Source organism: Salvelinus namaycush, chromosome 8 (genome assembly GCF_016432855.1).
Source record: "Salvelinus namaycush isolate Seneca chromosome 8, SaNama_1.0, whole genome shotgun sequence".
Classification (NCBI taxonomy): Eukaryota; Metazoa; Chordata; class Actinopteri; order Salmoniformes; family Salmonidae; genus Salvelinus; species Salvelinus namaycush.
In genome coordinates, this window is record NC_052314.1 from 52,966,755 (window position 1) to 52,986,481 (window position 19,727).

The 19,727-nt window shown below is 44.6% G+C and overlaps 1 protein-coding gene across 1 annotated transcript in view; it reads left to right on the forward strand.

The window, feature by feature from the left end:
- LOC120051967 (double C2-like domain-containing protein beta) overlaps positions 1-19,727 on the forward strand; it is a 46,229-nt gene that overhangs the window by 10,816 nt on the left and 15,686 nt on the right. The window contains exons 5-8 of the mRNA XM_038998844.1: positions 3,700-3,809; positions 12,998-13,124; positions 13,298-13,354; positions 13,762-13,886. Coding sequence (XP_038854772.1) covers positions 3,700-3,809; positions 12,998-13,124; positions 13,298-13,354; positions 13,762-13,886 — 419 coding nt within the window. The remainder of the gene's footprint in view (positions 1-3,699; positions 3,810-12,997; positions 13,125-13,297; positions 13,355-13,761; positions 13,887-19,727) is intronic.

Sequence of the window (19,727 nt, forward strand, 5' to 3'; positions counted from 1 at the left end):
CAGCGCATTGAGCAAACAACCCTCGCAATATGTACTGGAATTACGTGAACTTTTTGTTGAACAAAAGTATTTGAATGTGAAGAGACTGTCACTGGCAAACATGGTTACAGACCATCATGCAGTATTCCTTTCTCGTGGAGAAAACCACATGAGTGAATTTTAATAGGCTACACAAAGTAAGCAAAACAATGAAATGCATAATTCTAACGTTGTCTAAAATGATGAATAAGATACTAATGAGATAGCTACCATATACAAAAAGTATGCCCCTGGCATGCAACAGCACTTATACATCAGCATTTTTAAAACTATTTTCCTGCAATTCTATATTGTTGTTTCTCAACAGGGAATCCATGTTTACGTGACAGAACACAACCTTTTTTCTTAGGTTTTTGCCACAACAAACTAAATTGAAAGAGTAGACTAAGCTAGTTTTTTCGGACTAAATTACTACTCTACCGCCTTCCCTCAAAGTCCCACCCACAGTGATTGACAGGTCTGAAACCCTACCATCTCTGTGACTCACAAACATCCTGCCCCCTCTCCTGACAGTCCCACCCACAGTGATTGATTGACAGGCCAAACTGTTAAAGGTCAATTCAAATGGACACATTGGTTTCCTTACCCTAAATGTCCACAGTAGCAGAGCCAATAAAATACAAAATTTGAAGAACAAAGATAATTATGACAATTCATATCTTGCAGTAAAACTTTCATCTCAAGAGAAGACTTTTTGGGCAACCCTACCAAATTCACATAGAAATGAGTTAGATCTGTCATTCTCATTGAACACAAGTCTAAGAAGCAGTAATTATGTTCTATGTGTGCTATTTCTATGCTTCCCATTCTTAAGTTTTGTTTTTGCATCATTTTACAACAGACTGAATTCATACATTTTCAGTCATTTCAATTGTAAATGAATGTCTTTCTATTCAATACCACAATTTATTTCACAAATCTGGGAGGTAAATTTGTTAAAGGATTCAATAATTTAGCTGTGTATTTCGGATGAAATCGTGGCAAAATTGAGCTTGTTATGATTTTTTTTTTTTACCCCAGCCCGGGAACTCTCTGTCTGGCTACTTTTTCTATTTGGCTGGCAAGTCCATGTACTTGGAAAAAACTGGGCTTTGGCTTTAGAGCTAAATGTAACTAGCTAGCAAGTTGACACGCTACATCGACTATTAAAAAGGAGTTGTTTTGGCACTTTGCTGATTAATGTGGTATTTCTCTGTGCTCCACAGCAATATGTTGGTCCCACTTTACTGGCTTTGTTTAGATTTCGGAGTTGTTCTTGTGAACGGTCGGGAGGATTTGGCAGCCGACACAAAATCTTCTCAGGTGGTTGTTTGTTGGTGGCGGCCATCTTGGGTTTGGGGTCAACATCGAAGTAAGTTGTGATAGCCGCATAGAGATAGAGACCGGCATTATAAACACAATGTCTGTGGTCAAACCCCCCCCAAAAATACAGCAAACAAAGCTACTAGGTCTGCTTCTGTTAATACCCCCCCCCTTTTGTTCCACACCCTGTTTCTCCACCCCGCCCTCCGTCCCCGTCTCTGTCACTATCTCTCTCTCTATGTGACCCTCTATGACCTTGGAATAGCAACACAGTGCCGAGGAGGAGGGCGGGAGGTAAAGGGGGAGAGAAGGAGGGAGGGGGGAGATGGATGAAGGGAGGACGGCAGCGGGTGGTTGTCATGGAAACAGCGCCGATTGTTACACTACTCACGTCAACAGGCGAGTGTAGACGGGGGGGACATACGTCAGCACATACGTAAGTACCCACAAACCCCCGTTTGGTAAATATCGACCACACGAGTCTACAGCGCCGAGGAGTGGGGAGCACGTGAGTGTGAAACAGAGGATGACAGGCGGGCTGGCAGACGGCAGGGAGGGACTCACACGCGTACACACCATCTTGCACACACAGGGGCACGAGCACACACACACACACACTCTCCCCTTTCAACCTTTCAATTTTTTCACACGCACACACACACACAGAGATACTCCCACATAGATATACACACTCCTTCACACACCAGCGTCCACACATACAGGGGCACAAGATGATTACTCATACTAAAGGAACGCTGGGCTCACATGGACAGACACACCTGACTAAACACACCTCCACAGAAACACACACTTGCTCTCTCTCTCTCTCTCTCTCATGCACAAAAACACAACACACGCCTTTACACACTTTCTCCTCCTCACACACACTCACACATTACACAGAGAGAGAGAGGGATAGAGGAGAGGGAGAAAGAAAGAGAGAGAGCCGTGAGAGAGGTGCTCGGTGTCTCCCCGGCTCGGCGTTCTCATCTGCTCCCTGTCCTAATTGTGGCGCATGGAGAATGAGCTTTCTGAGTCACAGCCTTAGCCAGTTGTGTGCGTGAGCTCGGGGGAACAGGGGAGAGAGGAAGAGAGGGAGAGAGGAAGAGAGGGAGAGGGTCCATATAGATGGATGGGGGGGGGAGTGAGGGAGAGGCGGAGGGCTAAAGATGAAATATTTAGGGAAACATGTAACATCATTGATGACGGGGGGAAGGGAGCAGGGGAGAGAAAGAGATAGATGGAGATGAAGTGGGAGGGGAGGCAGGCGGGTGATTTTTGCTGACACCATATGCTGTTTTGGACGGGGATGTACCTGGTGGTATAGGTGGAAACGATGAGAAAGAGGAGGAAAAAGAGTGAGAAATGGAGGAAGAGAGGGGGGTGGGAGATTTGAGGAAAGACAGAGATGTTTAGAGAAAGAGAAAGAGAGAGAGAGACTGAAGGATGGAGAGAGAGAGGTAATTAGCTCCGGAGCACCAGAATGCCCTGGGGAGTGGGGATTTACGCTTGTGCTTGAGTACCTCGAGAGTATACAGTTCTCCACTCTCTTGGCGTGTTTGTGCACATGTGTGTGTGTATGTGCGTGTGCGTGTGTGTGTGTATTTGTGGATGTATGTGTGTGTGCACTGGGGGGATTCAAGGCTGAGTAAGTGAGGAAGCGTGCCTGGTCTCGGCATCAAAACGAAAAAACAGCCGTTGTGTAACCGAGAAAATAAAAGAAATATGTAAAACAGCAGCACATCCTGGAGGCAGCTTATAATGGAAAATAGTCTAGAACTGACTAATGTGAAAACCCTGCCTTCTCAATCATTCATGAAGGGGAAGTTAGCGTAGCATTATCGAATGGTAACGCTAGGCCTTTCTTCATTGAGTGGCTTTGATTTTTCATGCTAATTGTGTTAGCGCGGGTTAATTGACAGGTGTGGTGTGTTGTGTTAGCATTAGCTTAGTGCTTGTTTGCGGGTCTGGCCGGTAGTGGTGCTAGCAACAGGCTAGGGGGACAGACAGACAGACAGGTGAAGTGGGGAAGCCTCCTGTCCTCCTCTATAAAGTAGGTGAGCAGATGTCTACCATTTCTTGAGGGAAGGAGAGAAATTAAGTTTCTCTCTCTCTCTCTCTCTCTAATTATTTCCCTCTTATCTCTCTCTCTATCATCTCAACTCCCTCATACTCCTCCCCAATTGCCTCACCTCTCTGTCACTTTCTCTATCGCCCATTTCTTTCCCCTATGCTCCCCGACACACTGTTTTCTATACTCTCTCTCTCCTCTCTCCCTCTTTCCCCAATCCTTTCTCTCCTCTTTTTCTCCCTTTCCATCTATCATCCCTCTCTCCTTCTCACGTTCGTCCCCTGCAGGCGAACAAGCTCCGCACCAAAACACTGAAGAACACTCTGAACCCGGTGTGGAGCGAGACGCTGATGTACCACGGCATCACCGCTATCGACATGACCACCAAAACCCTCAGGTACTGAACTACAGAGAACTACAACTCCTATGTGTGTATTGTACTGGCATATATTATAAAACAACTTGCCTACAGGTCCCAGAGGGCCATCTGGCCAATTAACTGTCCCGCGGATGAACGGAAAAAAACTGCCATGCACACCGGCCAACTGTTCCATTAGCTGTCGCCGCGGTAACCCACTTAGGTGTTGGCTCTCGCTCGTTCTCTCGAGTCTCAGCCCCCTCATTCATCGAGTGGTCTTGATACGAAGCGCTGAATTGATTGAGGTCGAGCGTGGCAACTTTATGCGCGTGTGTGTGTGTGTGTGTTTGTGTGTTTGGCACCGTCATGATAATGCAGCAATGAAAACCCATGCCTCAGGGATATACACACAGACATAGGCACCCATACGCACACACACACACACAGTGCCTTCAGAAAGTATTCACACCCCTTGACTTTTCCCACATTTTATTGTGTTACAAAGTGGGATTCAAATGGATTTCATTTTCATTTTTACACAAAATACTCAAAATACGCGGAAGACCATTTCTAACTTTTGTTCCAAGAATTATTAGAATAATAAAAATACTAGTGTGTCTTATTACATAAGTATGAACCCCCTGAGTCAACACATATTAGCATCACCTTTGGCTGCGATTACAGCTGTGATTCCTTCTGGGTAAGACTCTAAGAGCTTTGCACACATAGATTGTACAATATTTTCACATTATTCTTAAAAAAAAAAAGATCTACCTCTGTCAAGATGGTTGTTGAACATTGCCAAACAGCCATTTTCAAGTCTTGCAATAGATTTTCAAGTCGATTTAAGTCAAAACTGTAACTTGGCAACTCAGGCACTTTCCATGTCATCTTGGTAAACAACTCCAGTGTAGATTTGGCCTTGTGTTTTAGGTTATTGTCCTGCTGAAAGGTATATTTGTCTCCCAGTGTCTGGTAGAAAGCAGACTGAACCAGGTTTTCCTCTATGATTTTGCCTGTACTTAGCTCTATTCCGTTTATTTTTATCCTAAAATACTCCCTATTCCTTGCCAATGACTAGCATACCCATAACATGATGTAGCCACCACCATGCTTGAAAATATGAAGACTGGCACTTAGTGATGTGTTGTGTTGGATTTGCCCCAAACTAAGCTCTTTGTATTCAGGACATAAAGTTAATTTAATTTTTTTGCAGTTTTACTTCAGTGACTTATTGCAAACAGGATGCGTGTTTTGGAATATTTTCTTCCTTCTTTTCACTATAGAAGACACATTTCAGTTGAATACATTCAGTTGGACAACTGACTAGGTTGTCCAACTGTCATTTAGGTTAGTATTGTGGAGTAACTGCAATGTTGTTGATCCATCCTCAGTTTTCTCCTATCACAGCCATTAAACTCTTTTTTTAAAGTCACCATTGATCTCATGGTAAAATCCCTGAGCCGTTTCCATCCTCTCTGGCAACTGAGTTAGGAAGGACGCCTGTATCTTTGTAGTGACTGGGTGTATTGATACAACATCCATAGTGTAATTAATTACCTCACCATGCTCAAAGGGATATTCAGCATCTGCTTTTGAAATGTTTACCCATCTACCAATAGGTGCCCTTCTTTGCGAGGCATTGGAAAACCTCCCTGGTCTTTGTGGTTGAATCTGTGTTTGAAATGTACTGTTCGACTGAGGGACCTTACGGATAACTCTATGTGTGGAGAACAGAGATGAGGTAGTCATTCAAAAATCATTTTAAACACTATTATTGCGCACAGAGTGAGTCCATGCAACTTATTATGTGACTTGTTAAGCAAATGTTTACTCCTGAACTGATTTAGGCTTGCCATAACAAAGTGGTTGAAAACTTATTGACTCAAGACATGTCAGCTTTTAATTTTTAACTAATCTGTAAAGATTTCCAATAACATAACACCACTTTGACATTATGGGATATTGTGTGTAGGCCAGGGACACACAATCTCTATTCAGTCAATTTTGTTGTGTCAATCCATTTTAACACAACAAAAAATGTAGAAAAAGTCAAGGGGTGTGAGTACTTTCTGAAGGGACTGTACACACACTCCTCGCCCCCTCTCTAATGCATCCGGTCTGGTGTGTGCACTGGACAGATACCCTCTGGCATGCAGTCAAGGGCAGACACTGGGCAGAGAAGCCATGTAGCCCCCACTCCCCCCAGACACACACACAACCCCCCCCCCCCCCCCCCCCAAACACACACACACTCCATCTCTTTGTAGATAAGGTTTCAGGAAAGACCCTGACTGCCCAAGGAACCCACCTGACCTCCAGCCAAGGAGACAGCCCCCAGACACAGGCCAGCACAGAAGCTAGGTAGAGCCAGGAACGGGAGGACAGAACGGAAGACAGAGAGGGAGGGGTTCCAAGAAAGACGGGGATTAAAGACGGTGGAACGATGCCAGGAAAAGGGAGGATAGAGGAGGGGAGAAGGCCAGGGTAAGAGGGGGATGCCAAGAAACGGGGGGATAGATGAGGACAGACGGGAAAGGAAAGGGAGGTGAGGATAGAAGAGAGAATTGGGCTTCCAAGAAGAGGGGATAGAGGTGGAGAAAGTGAGGGAACAGGAGAAGAGAAAGAGGCACAGTGCTTAGGAGAGGGGGAACGTTTTCAGATGAGAAGGAGAGGGAGTGGGATAAAAAGAGAGAGTGGGATGCAGGGCAAACCAAGAAAGAGAGAAAAGGTTGAGGGCAGAGAGAGAGATGGAAAGAGAAAGGGGCAGAGGAAAGGGAAGAGAGATGGGGTGAAGAGAGCCTATGGAGAGAAAGACTAGGGTTAGATAGAGAAAGACAGGTGATGGAGTGAGAGAGAAAGAAAGCGGGAGGGCAGACCGAGGGAGACTGGGACTCACGCCCTCTCCTGTCTGTGGGTACCCTGACGTGCTGCCTGCCCCCTGGCTTGGCCCCTTTGTGAGACCTGCATCATCAGTCCCAGCAGGGTAGATCACGAGGGGGGGCTACTCAAAACTCTTCCCCCAACACGGTGCACCGCCGAGCTCAGCCTCTCCCCATGGGGGCAGCCTGGGGAACCAGAGCTGTAGAACTGGATAATAGCTGAACAGCAGGCTTTACACTTGGGCACAATGACTGGGAAATGGGAATTAGCGCAGCATAGGCAGTGGATGTGAATCGGAAATTGTAGTGTAGCATAGAATGGATGTGAATAGGAAATTGTAGTGTAGCATAGAGTGGATGGGGATAGGGAATTGTAGTGGAGCATAGGGACTGATAATGCGAATGTGCATTTACCATCCAGCAAGGACTTTTATTGTGTTTTATAACTTCAGGCGCAAGGCATTAGCTGTAACTTAATTTCTTCCAAAATGCTGCCCCTATACTTGTTAGTAGACGGCAGGGGTGTGTCTTGGCAATTGTACTCCCACTGAGGTACAAAAATACCAAATGTCCTCCTCTTATATCATATTTCTTGGCTGCAATCAATAAATGTATGACAAAGGTGAGGCATTAACGATAAAAAGTTTAGCATTCTGATAACTAATGGTTATGGTTAGGATTGGGCGAGGGGAAGTTTATCCTAGATCTGTACCCAGGATAAACTTGACCCCGGAGCATCCTACTGTCAGTCAATGGAGAGCTCCATAGCGGTGGAGGAAAAGTATGTTGGCTCGGTGTGACAAAACCATGGTTACCGTCAACACCTTGTCATAGCCCAGGCAAGACCGACAGAGTGCCAGTCTGATGGCAGAACTTTTCCACCTCTCTATCTCTCGACAGTAGAGCCTCAAAGATACAAACCTCAGAGTTACGGACCGACCAGTCAACTGAACAGTCAAAATCAAACCAGTCCAGTACACATATTAAAACAGTCCAGTACACATATTAAATGAAGAATAAAAATGAACTTTATAGTGTCTGGCTAAATGACTAGAAAACACATGTAACTACGCAATAAATATTTTCTCTAATGGTTTGATGCACAGTGAATTTCAAAGTTACAGACATTTCAGTTCAGACCTCCATCCGACATGTTCGTATCACTGAGGTCCTACTGTATCTCTCTACACTGAGTATGCAAAACATTGCTGTTTCCATGACATAGACTGACCAGGTGAATCCAGGTGACAGCTATGATCCCATATTGATGTCACTTGTTAAATCCACTTCAAATCAGTGTAGATGAAGGGGAGGAGACAGGTTAAAGAAGGATGTTTGAGACTTAAGACAATTGAGACATGTATTGTGCCAGGATGAATGGGCAAGACAAAATATTTAAGTGCTGTTGAACGGAGTTTGGTAGCAGGTGCCGGGCACACCGGTTTGTGTCAAGAACTGCAGCGCTGCTGGGTTTTTCACGCTCAAGAATGGCCCACCACCCAAAGGACATCCAGTCAACTTGACACAACTGTGGGAAGCTTGAGAGTCAACATGGGCCAGAATCCCTGTGGAACAATTTCGACACTTTGTAGAGTCCATGCCCCGACGAATCGAGGTTGTTCTGAGGGTAAGGGGGGAGATCCAACTCAATATTAGGAAGGTGTTCCTAATGTTTGGTATACTTAGTGTATCTCTATCTGTCTCTCTCCATCGCTTCTTCACGACTGCTGAGGTGCAATGCAGACATACCACCATCATTTCATATAGAATGACACACAAAATAGTTACTGATCTGTTATATAAGAATTGGTCAAATGTATGTTACTGCGACCCTGCTGTATATCTGCATCCCATATGGCACCCTATTCCCTATATGGTGCACTACTTTTGACCAGAGCCCTATGCATTATATAAGTAGTGGGTTGCCATTTGGGATGCAGTGCATGCCTCACACTGATTAAGATGTAGAGAACACGGTTGGGGTGAAATTGTGGGAGTATCATGAAGAGCCTTCTGGTCCTGACTCGCACACGCACGCACACGCACGCACGGCAGGTATGACTAACACGCTGGAACCAACAGGAACCACTGTCACAGGGGGAAAAGAGAGAGAGAGAGAGGGAGAGCGAGAGAGAGAGAGAGCAATTACCCAGGCGACAGCCCAGAGGGATATGCAGGAAGGTGAGAGAACATCTGAGAGCAGTAGAGTAGTAGTAGTTGAAAGAGTAAACACGACCAGCCTTGTAAAATGACTAGCATACCGCAGTTGTCATAGTGACATGAGAAAAACTCGAGGCCATTCTCAGTTCTTAATAAAACATCTCAAGTGCACTATAGAGGCACAAATGTATTCTCAATTTTGTTTTTTGCAGACCATATTTCTTCAACACAAGATTTGCTAAATGGAGGTTTGTTCTACTCCTCACTTCAAAACTAAGGTTCCGATCAGAGCTGTTCCGCAACACACAGAGACATGTCTATCTGTCTGTCTGCTGCAGTGGCGGTCAGTGCCGTTTATGATGAGGGAGAACAATTTGTTCTTCATTAGCATGGCCTTATTTCTATTACAGCATTTTGGATGGCTGTCATTCATATTCCATTCACCCAGTTCAATGTAACATCGATAGGTTTAGGCTGCTACGTGATACTCAAATTTTTCCTATACCCATCATGAGGTTGTTACAACCTAGCCTACGAATGAACGTTTACAACGTAGATGCACACAGGTCGAGGGAAAATGTTGAGGTGACAGACAGTGACACATGGACAGACAGGCAACACATTCAATACACCCCTGATCACGTGTAAACACAGTTCACTTTCATAGCAGCCACGTTGTATTCCTTCTCGCGCTCTCCTCCTCTCACCTTTTCCCTTCGTTTGTGGACTTCAATGCACAACAAACACATCAACAGTATGTGACCAGGCAAAAAAACAAGCCAAACCATATCCTAACCACACATCGTTGTCACCATATTAACTAAAGTAACGTCCTAGTCAACATAGCTAATATAACTCATGCGTTAGTAAACCCCCTACAATTGTGCAGTAACGTTATAGTCACTAAGCAGTATAGCGGTTATGCCAGTAGGCCCTGGTGGCAATAAATGAGTAAAACCAAAAGCTTTTACCTTGACATGGAAGAGTTCCAGTGTTGTGTTGGATAGTCATAGCCAGCTATCTAACATAGCATCCCTGTGTTTGAGCTGGGTGTTTTGAGTAGGCCAAACTAGCTAGCTGCATTCGACTAGCTAAGTGAAACTGAAACTGAAACTGAAAAAACTAATTTGAAATCTCTCTCTTTCTCTTGCTTCTCCTTCATTTTTGAAGAAATTGCATTGTTCAAAACTGTTTAACTATTGTCTTTCGCTCTCTTTGAGTCAACTACTCGCCACATTTTATGGACTGCAGTGCTAGCTAGCTTTAGCTTATGCTTTCAGTACTAGATTCATTCTCTGATCCTTTGATTGGGTGGACAACATGTCAATTCATGCTCCATGAGCTCTGATAGGTTGAAGCATGTCCTCTGGAAGTTGTCATAAGTCTGTGTAAGTCTATGAAAAGGGGTGAGAACCAAGAGCCTCCTAGGTTTTGTAATGAAGTCAATATACCAAGAGGAGGAAGGAAGTTAGCTGTCCTCCAGCTACACCATGGTGTTACCTACAGAGTGTTGTTGAGGCTACTGTAGAGATGTCATTGCAAAACAGTGTGTTTAATAAATTATTTGTTGATGTGAATATATTTAGTATAGTTTTATCTAAAAAGGATAACTTTTCAATGTTTTACCATTTTTATTTATATTGAATTCACTGAGGAGGATGGTCCTCCCCTTCCTCCTCTGAGGAGCCTCCACTGGTCTGCTGTCATTGAGGACAGACAGGCAGACAGATAAAGCAGACAGACAGATGTACAGACAGGCAGACAGACCAGCATGTACAACACAGCATGCACAGACAGACAGACAGACAGACATGTACAGCATAGAGTGTAGCTACAGGCAACTGCCAAAATTACTGATACACCAACATCATTTGTCTTAATAGGGCCACCACGAGCCAGAACAGCTTCAATACACCTTGCCAAAGATTCTAAAAGTGTCTGGAACTCTACTGGAGGAATGCAACACCATTCTTCCACAATACATTTCATCATTTGGGTTGAGATCTGGTCACATGACAATGGTATATGGTTTATATCGTTTTCATGCTCATCAAACCATTCAATGGTTCACTCCTGCCCTGTGGATGGGGCATTGCCATCCTATGGGGGCATAGCCATGGTAGACAAAATAATGGCCTGCCCACCATTTTTATACATGAGCCTAAGCATGATGGGATGTTCATTTCTTAATTAACTCAAATCAAACTTTATTTGTCATATGCGCTGAATACAACAAGTGTAGACCTTACCATGAATTGCTTACTTACAAGCCCTTAACTCTTCTTGAACTTCACTGTTGGTTAAGAAAATATTTACCAAATAAACTAAAGTAAAAAATTCAAAAAAGTAACACAATAAAATAACAACAATGATACTATATACAGGGGGTACCAGTACCCAGTCAGTGTGCGGGGGCACAGGTTAGTCGAAGTAATTTGTACATGTAGGTAGGGGTGAAGTGACTATGCATAGATAAACAGCGAGTAACAGCAACTACCTGGGGGCGGCCCGTCAGGAAGTCCAGGATCCAGTTGCAGAGAGAGGTGTTTAGTCCCAGGGTCCTTAGCTTAGTGATGAGCTTCGTGGGCACTGTGGTGTTGAACGCCGAGCTGTAGTCAATGAACAGCATTCTCACATAGGTGTTCCTTTTGTCCAGGTGGGAAAGGGCAGTGTGGAGTGCGACAGAAATTGCATCATCTGTTGGGGCAGTATTCGAATTGGAGTGGGTCTAGGGTATCTGGGAGGATGCTGTTGATGTGAGCCATGACCAGCATTTCAAAGCACTTCATGGCTACTGACGTGAGTGCTACGGGACGGTAATCATTTAGGCAGGTTACCTGCGCTTCCTTGGGCACAAGGACTGTCATGGTGGTCTGCTTGAAACATGTAGGTATTACTCGGTTGAAAATGTCAGTGAATACACTTGCCAGTTGGTCTGCGCATGCTTTGAGTACACGTCCTGGTAATCCGTCTGGCCCCACGGCTTTGTGAATGTTGACCTGTTAAAGGTCTTGCTCACATCGGCTACCGAGAGCATTATCACAGTCATCCAGAACAGCTGGTGCTCTCGTGCATGCTTCAGTGTTGCTTGCCTCAAAGCGAGCATAGAAGGTATTTAGCTCGTCTGGTAGGCTCGGTGGACTGTGCAGCTTGCGTCTGGGTTTCCCTTTGTAGTCCGTAATAGTTTTCAAGCCCTGCCACGTCCGATGAGCGTCAGTGCCGGTGTAGTAGGATTCAATCTTAATACTGTATTGACGCATTGCTGGTTTGATGGTTCATCTGAGGGCATGTCAGGATTTCTTATAAGCGTTCGGATTAGTGTTCCGCTCCTTGAAACCGACAGCTTTAGCCTTTAGCTTGATGCGGATGTTGCCTGTAATCCATGGCTTCTGGTTGGGATTTGAACGTATATCGTTTTGGGGGACGACGTCGTCGATGCACTTATTGATGAAGCCGATGACTAAGGTGGTATACTCCTCAATGCCATTTGATGTATCCCGGAACATATTCCAGTCTATGCTAGCAAAACAGTCCTGTAGCGTAGCATCCGCGTCATCTGACCACTTCCATATTGAGCGAGTCACTGGTACTTCCTTCTTTAGTTTTTGCATGTAAGCAGCAATCAGGAGGATAGAATTATGGTCGGATTTGCCAAATGGAGGGTGGGGGAGAGCTTTGTATGCATCTCTGTGTGTGGAGTAAAGGTGGTCACTAGGAGCGCCACTTCTGGATGAGCGTTTAGTTTTTTGCTTATGGCCTTATAGAGTTGGGGCCAGCATTGATCTGTGGTGGTAAGCAGACAGCTACGAATAATATAGATGAGAACTCTCTTAATAGAGAAGAACCACAAGTATTTCCATTATTTTGGCAGTTACTTGTAGATCAGTGGGGTTTCTATCTGCAGCTTAGAGTCCCCACCGCTAGCTCTTGAGAGGATTTGTTTCTATTTCTCACTGTCTGTCTGTCTGTCTGTCTGTCTGTCTGTCTGTCTGTCTGTCTGTCTGTCTGTCTGTCTGTCTGTCTGTCTGTCTGTCTCTGTCTGTCTCTGTCTGTCTCTGTCTGTCTCTGTCTGTCTCTGTCTGTCTCTGTCTGTCTCTGTCTGTCTGTCTGTCTGTCTGTGTGTCTGTGTGTCTGTGTGTTTGTGTGTCTGTGTGTCTGTGTGTTTGTGTGTCTGTGTGTTTGTAGGCTGTGTGTGTGCGACATGGACAGGCTCGGTCGTAACGAGTTTATCGGAGAGGTCCGTGTCGCCTTGAAGAAACTGAGCAAGGGCGAGAGCAAAAGATTCAAAATGGGTCTGGAGAGAATCACACAGGTATGTAGTGTGTATGTGTGTTTTTGTGTGTGCATGTGAGTGAGTGAGTGAGTGAGTGAGTGAGTGAGTGAGTGAGTGCACATGTGGGTGTGCGTGTGTATGCGTCAGTTCGTCAATGGGCTCTAATGATTTATAAACTGTGTATTGAATTCAATCTCCCTTCTCCCACTCAGAACAAAGACATCAACAAAGAAACCGTGGAGCAAGGGACACCTGTGGCTGAGGAAGAGGTACGAAGATTACCATCATTGTCATAAATAGTAGAGATTGTCAAATACATATAGTATTGGCCATATCAGGAGTAGTAACATTAGTTGTGCTACTACTATTACTGTAGTCGTAGTAACAACAGTGGTGAAACTATGATAGCAGTAGTACTAATCCCACTGTTAGTGACAGTCCTGTCACTGATGTCCCAACATGCAATTCATCTTATTATTTTTATTCATTTTATAACTTTTTTGTTCCATGAATTTTAAGTGACCCTATTTGTAGTATGTTTTTAACTGTCTGTTTTACATGTGTTGGTCTTAATTCATGAACAGTCAGTCCATTGACATACATTAAGGGAACTATCAATGCAGTTTAGTTCAAATTTGTAGTGGTGTCACGGCTAACTGTGTCCCCCCTCCCCCAGCGTGGTCGTATCCTGGTGTCGCTGTGCTACAGTCCAGAAAAGAGCTGTCTACTGGTTGGCATCGTACGCTGTGCCCACCTCGCTGCTATGGACTCCAATGGGTACTCTGACCCCTTCGTCAAGATGTAAGTCTTGGCCTGCGCACGCACGCACGCACGCACGCACGCACGCACGCACGCACGCACGCACGCACGCACGCACGCACGCACACACACACACACACACACACACACACACACACACACACACACACACACACACACACACACACACACAAAGGACGGAATGAAGATGTGATGATGGATGGAACGAATGGAGGAACGAATGGAGGAAGAGGTTGTTGTTGTTGTCCCTTGTCATTTCACATTACTTGTTGTTATACATTAGTAGGTCCTGTGGTGTCCTGTTGCTAGATGCCAGTCAGCAGTCCTCCCTGTTGTGCCGGCTGGCACATATAGGGCAGCAACAAAGGCTCTCTAGCGTTACTGCAAAAAAGGAAGTGGAAGAGGGAGAAAGTGAGGAACTTGTTTTGTCGGCCCTTGCATTAAAGACCAAAATTGGTTAAAGGAAATTGTAATAACTAAAAAAGTATACCAGTTTAATTTAAGGACCAAAAATGTACAGCTGTGCCATATAGATTGCAAAAATAGTTTCCATAAAACAATGGCAGATTCAAAACTTTTAGTATTTCAATTTCAATTATTATACACAATTCTTGCAACCAATAGAATGTTATATACAGTATATATATTTACAAATAGATATATGGGGGATTGGAAATGATGCAGACAATTACATTGATGGAAGCTACAATCTATCTGTAATAATAAAGCTGATCTACCCCCTAAAAATAGTTTTTTTTTCCAATAAAAGACTCTCTACATTATTAGATGAAGGGAAAGGTACCGTAAGCTCACTTACTTACTGACTTTATTGTCCCCATGGGGAAATTTTGTTGCAGTGTCATGTACACGTTTAAAGTGCCGTTTAAATACAAAACAAAATTGACAATACAACTTTCATAACAGTTACATACCAATAAAACATTAAAAAAAAAAAAAGACTAGCCTGCTGGCCTTACTGAGTCGATAGGAACATTAGCCCGAGCTATTTACATTTACATTTACATTTAAGTCATTTAGCAGACGCTCTTATCCAGAGCGACTTACAAATTGGTGCATTCACCTTATGATATCCAGTGGAACAACCACTTTACAATAGTGCATCTAACTCTTTTAAGGGGGGGGGGGGGGGTTAGAAGGATTACTTTATCCTATCCTAGGTATTCCTTAAAGAGGTGGGGTTTCAGGTGTCTCCGGAAGGTGGTGATTGACTCCGCTGACCTGGCGTCGTGAGGGAGTTTGTTCCACCATTGGGGTGCCAGAGCAGCGAACAGTTTTGACTGGGCTGAGCGGGAACTGTACTTCCTCAGAGGTAGGGAGGCGAGCAGGCCAGAGGTGGATGAACGCAGTGCCCTTGTTTGGGTGTAGGGCCTGATCAGAGCCTGAAGGTACGGAGGTGCCGTTCCCCTCACAGCTCCGTAGGCAAGCACCATGGTCTTGTAGCGGATGCGAGCTTCAACTGGAAGCCAGTGGAGAGAGCGGAGGAGCGGGGTGACGTGAGAGAACTTGGGAAAGTTGAACACCAGACGGGCTGCGGCGTTCTGGATGAGTTGTAGGGGTTTAATGGCACAGGCAGGGAGCCCAGCCAACAGCGAGTTGCAGTAATCCAGACGGGAGATGACAAGTGCCTGGATTAGGACCTGCGCCGCTTCCTGCGTGAGGCAGGGTCGTACTCTGCGAATGTTGTAGAGCATGAACCTACAGGAACGGGTCACCGCCTTGATGTTAGTTGAGAACGACAGGGTGTTGTCCAGGATCACGCCAAGGTTCTTAGCACTCTGGGAGGAGGACACAATGGAGTTGTCAACCGTGATGGCGAGATCATGGAACGGGCAGTCCTTCCCCGGGAGGAAGAGCAGCTCCGTCTTGCCGAGGTTCAGCTTGAGGTGGTGATCCGTCATCCACACTGATATGTCTGCCAGACATGCAGAGATGCGATTCACCACCTGGTTATCAGAGGGGGGAAAGGAGAAGATATTTAGGGGGGCTATCACACCTGACACAAATTATTGTCTAGTTCTGTTTTTCCTGCTGAGGGGACAGCTAGCTTGAAATCTCGCCAATGGTGCTATCGAATTGGATCCTTTTCTATAGCTCAACTGGTGTGTATGTTGTCAGGTGTGTTGATGAGGTAGAGGACCCTGGTTCAAGCCCAGTCAGAGGCAAGTTCAGGGAGGCAGCGCTATATGCTAAGCTAGCACACTGATGCTGGTTATATCTATGTGTAACAACTACATATGTCACATTGACAGTCTCTACCACAACCTTGTTATAGTGCATGAGTCATGACACATTGAAACCTCCATACAAATTGATAGGGAGACTGACTGGCATAAATAAATACATGTAACATAAATAAATAATCAACTGCTATTACTCTCTAGAGTCTAAACTGTCACTAGTCAATGTTTCCCAATCTGGTCCTACAATACCCACCAGACTGCATATTTTCTCTTCCAGTTTGGGAAAATAGCACACCTGATTCAACTAATCAGCTACTCGTCAAGCCTTTGATTAAAATGTGCAGTCGTGATAGGTTTCCTAGAGGCACATTGGGAATCACTGTGCTGGCATTATGTAACCTAGCAGGCTTGTTGTTATTCATATGACAACCTGCACTGTACATATACTGTCGGCATCATGTCTTGACAGAGCATTCAGGCTGAGCCGGAGTCCCAAATGGCACCATATTTCCTATGGGCCCTTGTCAAAGGTAGCGCACTCTAGGGAATAGGGATGTCATTTGGGACGCATCCTCGGTGTAAACAGATAATCATTATTGGTACACTTCACACCTGAATACGAAAATCCCCAGCAGTCATTAGATTCAGTTTCCACTCCTACATGGTTTCATTAAAAAAAGGCCTTTTTTCTATTTGCTTGTAGTGTTGATGTTGATAAGATGGTGCTCTCAAGGGCATAATCTGTAACTTTCGATTGAAACAGAGTGGTATATCTACTCAGGATTTGATAAAGTGTCTCTGCTGCGAGTTGAGAACCAACAAAATCAGATTCCCTCCCTCTCGCTAAGGTTGCTTCACCCTCCCCTTCATTTGAGGAAGATGACTGATTAAACATTTGAACGAAATGTTTTTTTTTGGTGTGTTAAAAGAGTCATGTTAAAATAACTATCACGTTACACATTTAATAATGACAGAGTGGGGCCTCCCGGGTGGCGCAGTGGTCTAGGGCAGACTCTGGGTCCATGGAGCGACGCACAACTGGCCTAGCGTCGTCCGGGTTAGGGAGGGTTTGGCCGGTAGGGATATCCTTGTCTCATCGCACACTAGCGACTCCTGTGGCGGGCCGGGCGCAGTGCACGCTAACCAAGGGAGCCGGGTGCATGGTGTTTCCTCCGACACATTGGTGCGGCTGGCTTCCGGGTTGGATGCGCGCTGTGTTAAGAAGCATCGCGGCTTGGTTGGGTTGTGTTTCGGAGGACGCATGGCTTTCGACCTTCGTCTCTCCCGAGCCCGTATGGGAGTTGTAGCGATGAGACAAGATAGTAACTACTAACAATTGGATACTACGAAATTGGGGAGAAAAGGGGGTAAAATTAAAAAATAAAATAATAAAAATATATAATAATGACAGAGTGCATTTAAAACTTCACCCACAGTAAAACCTTTGGAGGACTTAATACAAGTATTTTATTGATAGGAGGGGGGAACATCAAAACCACACCAAAGACGTCATGCACGATAAGAAATTAAATAATGACAGCACTTCTAAAAGCCTATTTCACACCATAGCCAGCTGAATTTGCAAGATAACGTTTCTTTCATTTAGATTTTGGCACAAATGGCACTGACTCACCCATGGATTGATGTTTCAGCATTGTCTCAGTGAAGAGTTTGGCGTTCGACTATCCACGTGCAGTTACAAGCCTGCTAGCAGCAAGGCAGATGAGCAATATCCACCGTCGTGGTACGGATGAAGCCTGAGCTGGAATGTGAAGCTAACTGAAGCTGGCTAGCTTTAGAATACCCTGAGTAGATCTAGCTTGCGTCGCAGTATAACCCTCTGATTCGTAGTATAGGGCTCTGGGTTCCCCCTGCACTTGTTTGTAAACTGTGGTGAGGAGGGGTGGGACTTGAATGTAAAGTATGTTGGGAATTCCCATATTCAGGGGTCAAATGTTTAAATCCAAGATGAGATTGTAACAACAGTACAAATAATAAGAAATGTATAATCAATCAAATGTATTTATAAAGCCCTTTTAACATCAGCAGATGTCACAAAGTGATTATACAAAAACCCAGCCTAAAACCCCAAACAGCAAGCAGTGCAGATATAGGAGCACGTTGGCTAGGAAAGACAGGAACATAGGAAGAAACCTAGAGAGGAACCAAGCTCTGAGGGGTGGCCAGTACATGGCCATTAAGGCCAGATTGTTCTTCAAGATGTTCAAATGGTTCATAGATGACCAGCAGGGTCAAATAATAATCAGTGGTTGTAGAGGGTGCAACAGGTCAGTACCTCAGGAGTAAATGTCAGTTGGTTTTCCATAGCCAAGCAATCAGAGGTTGAGAGAGATAGGTTGAGAGAGATAGGTTGAGAGAGATAGGTTGAGAGAGATAGGTTGAGAGAGATAGGTTGAGAGAGATAGGTTGAGAGAGAGAGAGAGAGAGAGAGAGAGAGAGAGAGAGAGAGAGAGAGAGAGAGAGAGAGAGAGAGAGAGAGAGAGAGAGAGAGAGAGAGAGAGAGAGAGAGAGAGAGAGAGAGAGAGAGAGAGAGAGAGAGAGAGAGAGAGAGAGATGCATTGGAGTGATATAGATATGTTTAATGCATCACCAGTCCATATATGAGAGATTGAGTTTATGGAATCACACAATATCTGTGACCCTATCTCGGAATTCAGTGGGCCTGAGGATGGAGAGAAGGTGTTAGTCGAGAGGAAAATAGGTTTATAAATGACGACACATATCCTCATTCTCATTCATGGCTCCCTCATATACATTCCTCCCCCATCTCTTTTGAGATTAATTTTCTTTGGCATACACTTCCTGTTATTCAGTAGCCTATGTCCCATCCCTTTTGAGATGTAGAAAAATATGTAGGAAGTAGCAACTCAATCTAAACCTCAAAAGATGGAGAGAAGAGGTTAGTCAATGGGACAAAGAGGCCTACCGCTAACTACATGTACTCTCATTCCTGACTCCCTGGAACTCCTCCAACTCCTCCAACTTCCCCATTGAGATTAATGAGCTGTGACGCCAACTTCTTCCAGTCAAGGCTAGATTCAGATAAAGAAACGAAGCAGGGAGGCTGTAAGCAGACCCGTGGCAGACCGAAAGAGCTGCTTTTCGTTCTTTTTTTTTCTCTCTCCCTTTCCTCATTTTTCTCCACTTTTTTGCTGTTCATTTATTTGTTCCTGTTCTTTTGAGCCAGAGCTGGGTGTCTTATCTGCCTCTATTTTGATGTATGGCGCGATAGAGTTCTGGAGCCAAGAAATTGTTTTTCTCTCATTTTCCCCGCTTTTTTATTTGATCTTTAATCTCTTTAAAAAAAATCTTTGACATCCAGTATCTGTTGTTTAGTATGTCGGAGCGCTCTTATTTTACAGTCACAAATCTTATTTTAGGCCCTCTCTTATTTGAGAGTGTCTCATATTTTGCTGTCTTTGACGTGCAGTTTAGTATCTGTGTTACGTTCAATGCACTCTCCTATTTTACAGCCACAAATCAAATTGTTTGTTTACGACATCCACTCCGTGTGATTAAGCAGGCTTCTGTCTGAGTTGCATTCAAGTCTCTTTTCTCTTATAGTTTCTCATCTCTGTCTTCGAGACGCCTTGCGTCTGAGCTGCGTTGGAGACGCTCTTCTTTCACAGTCTCAAATCTC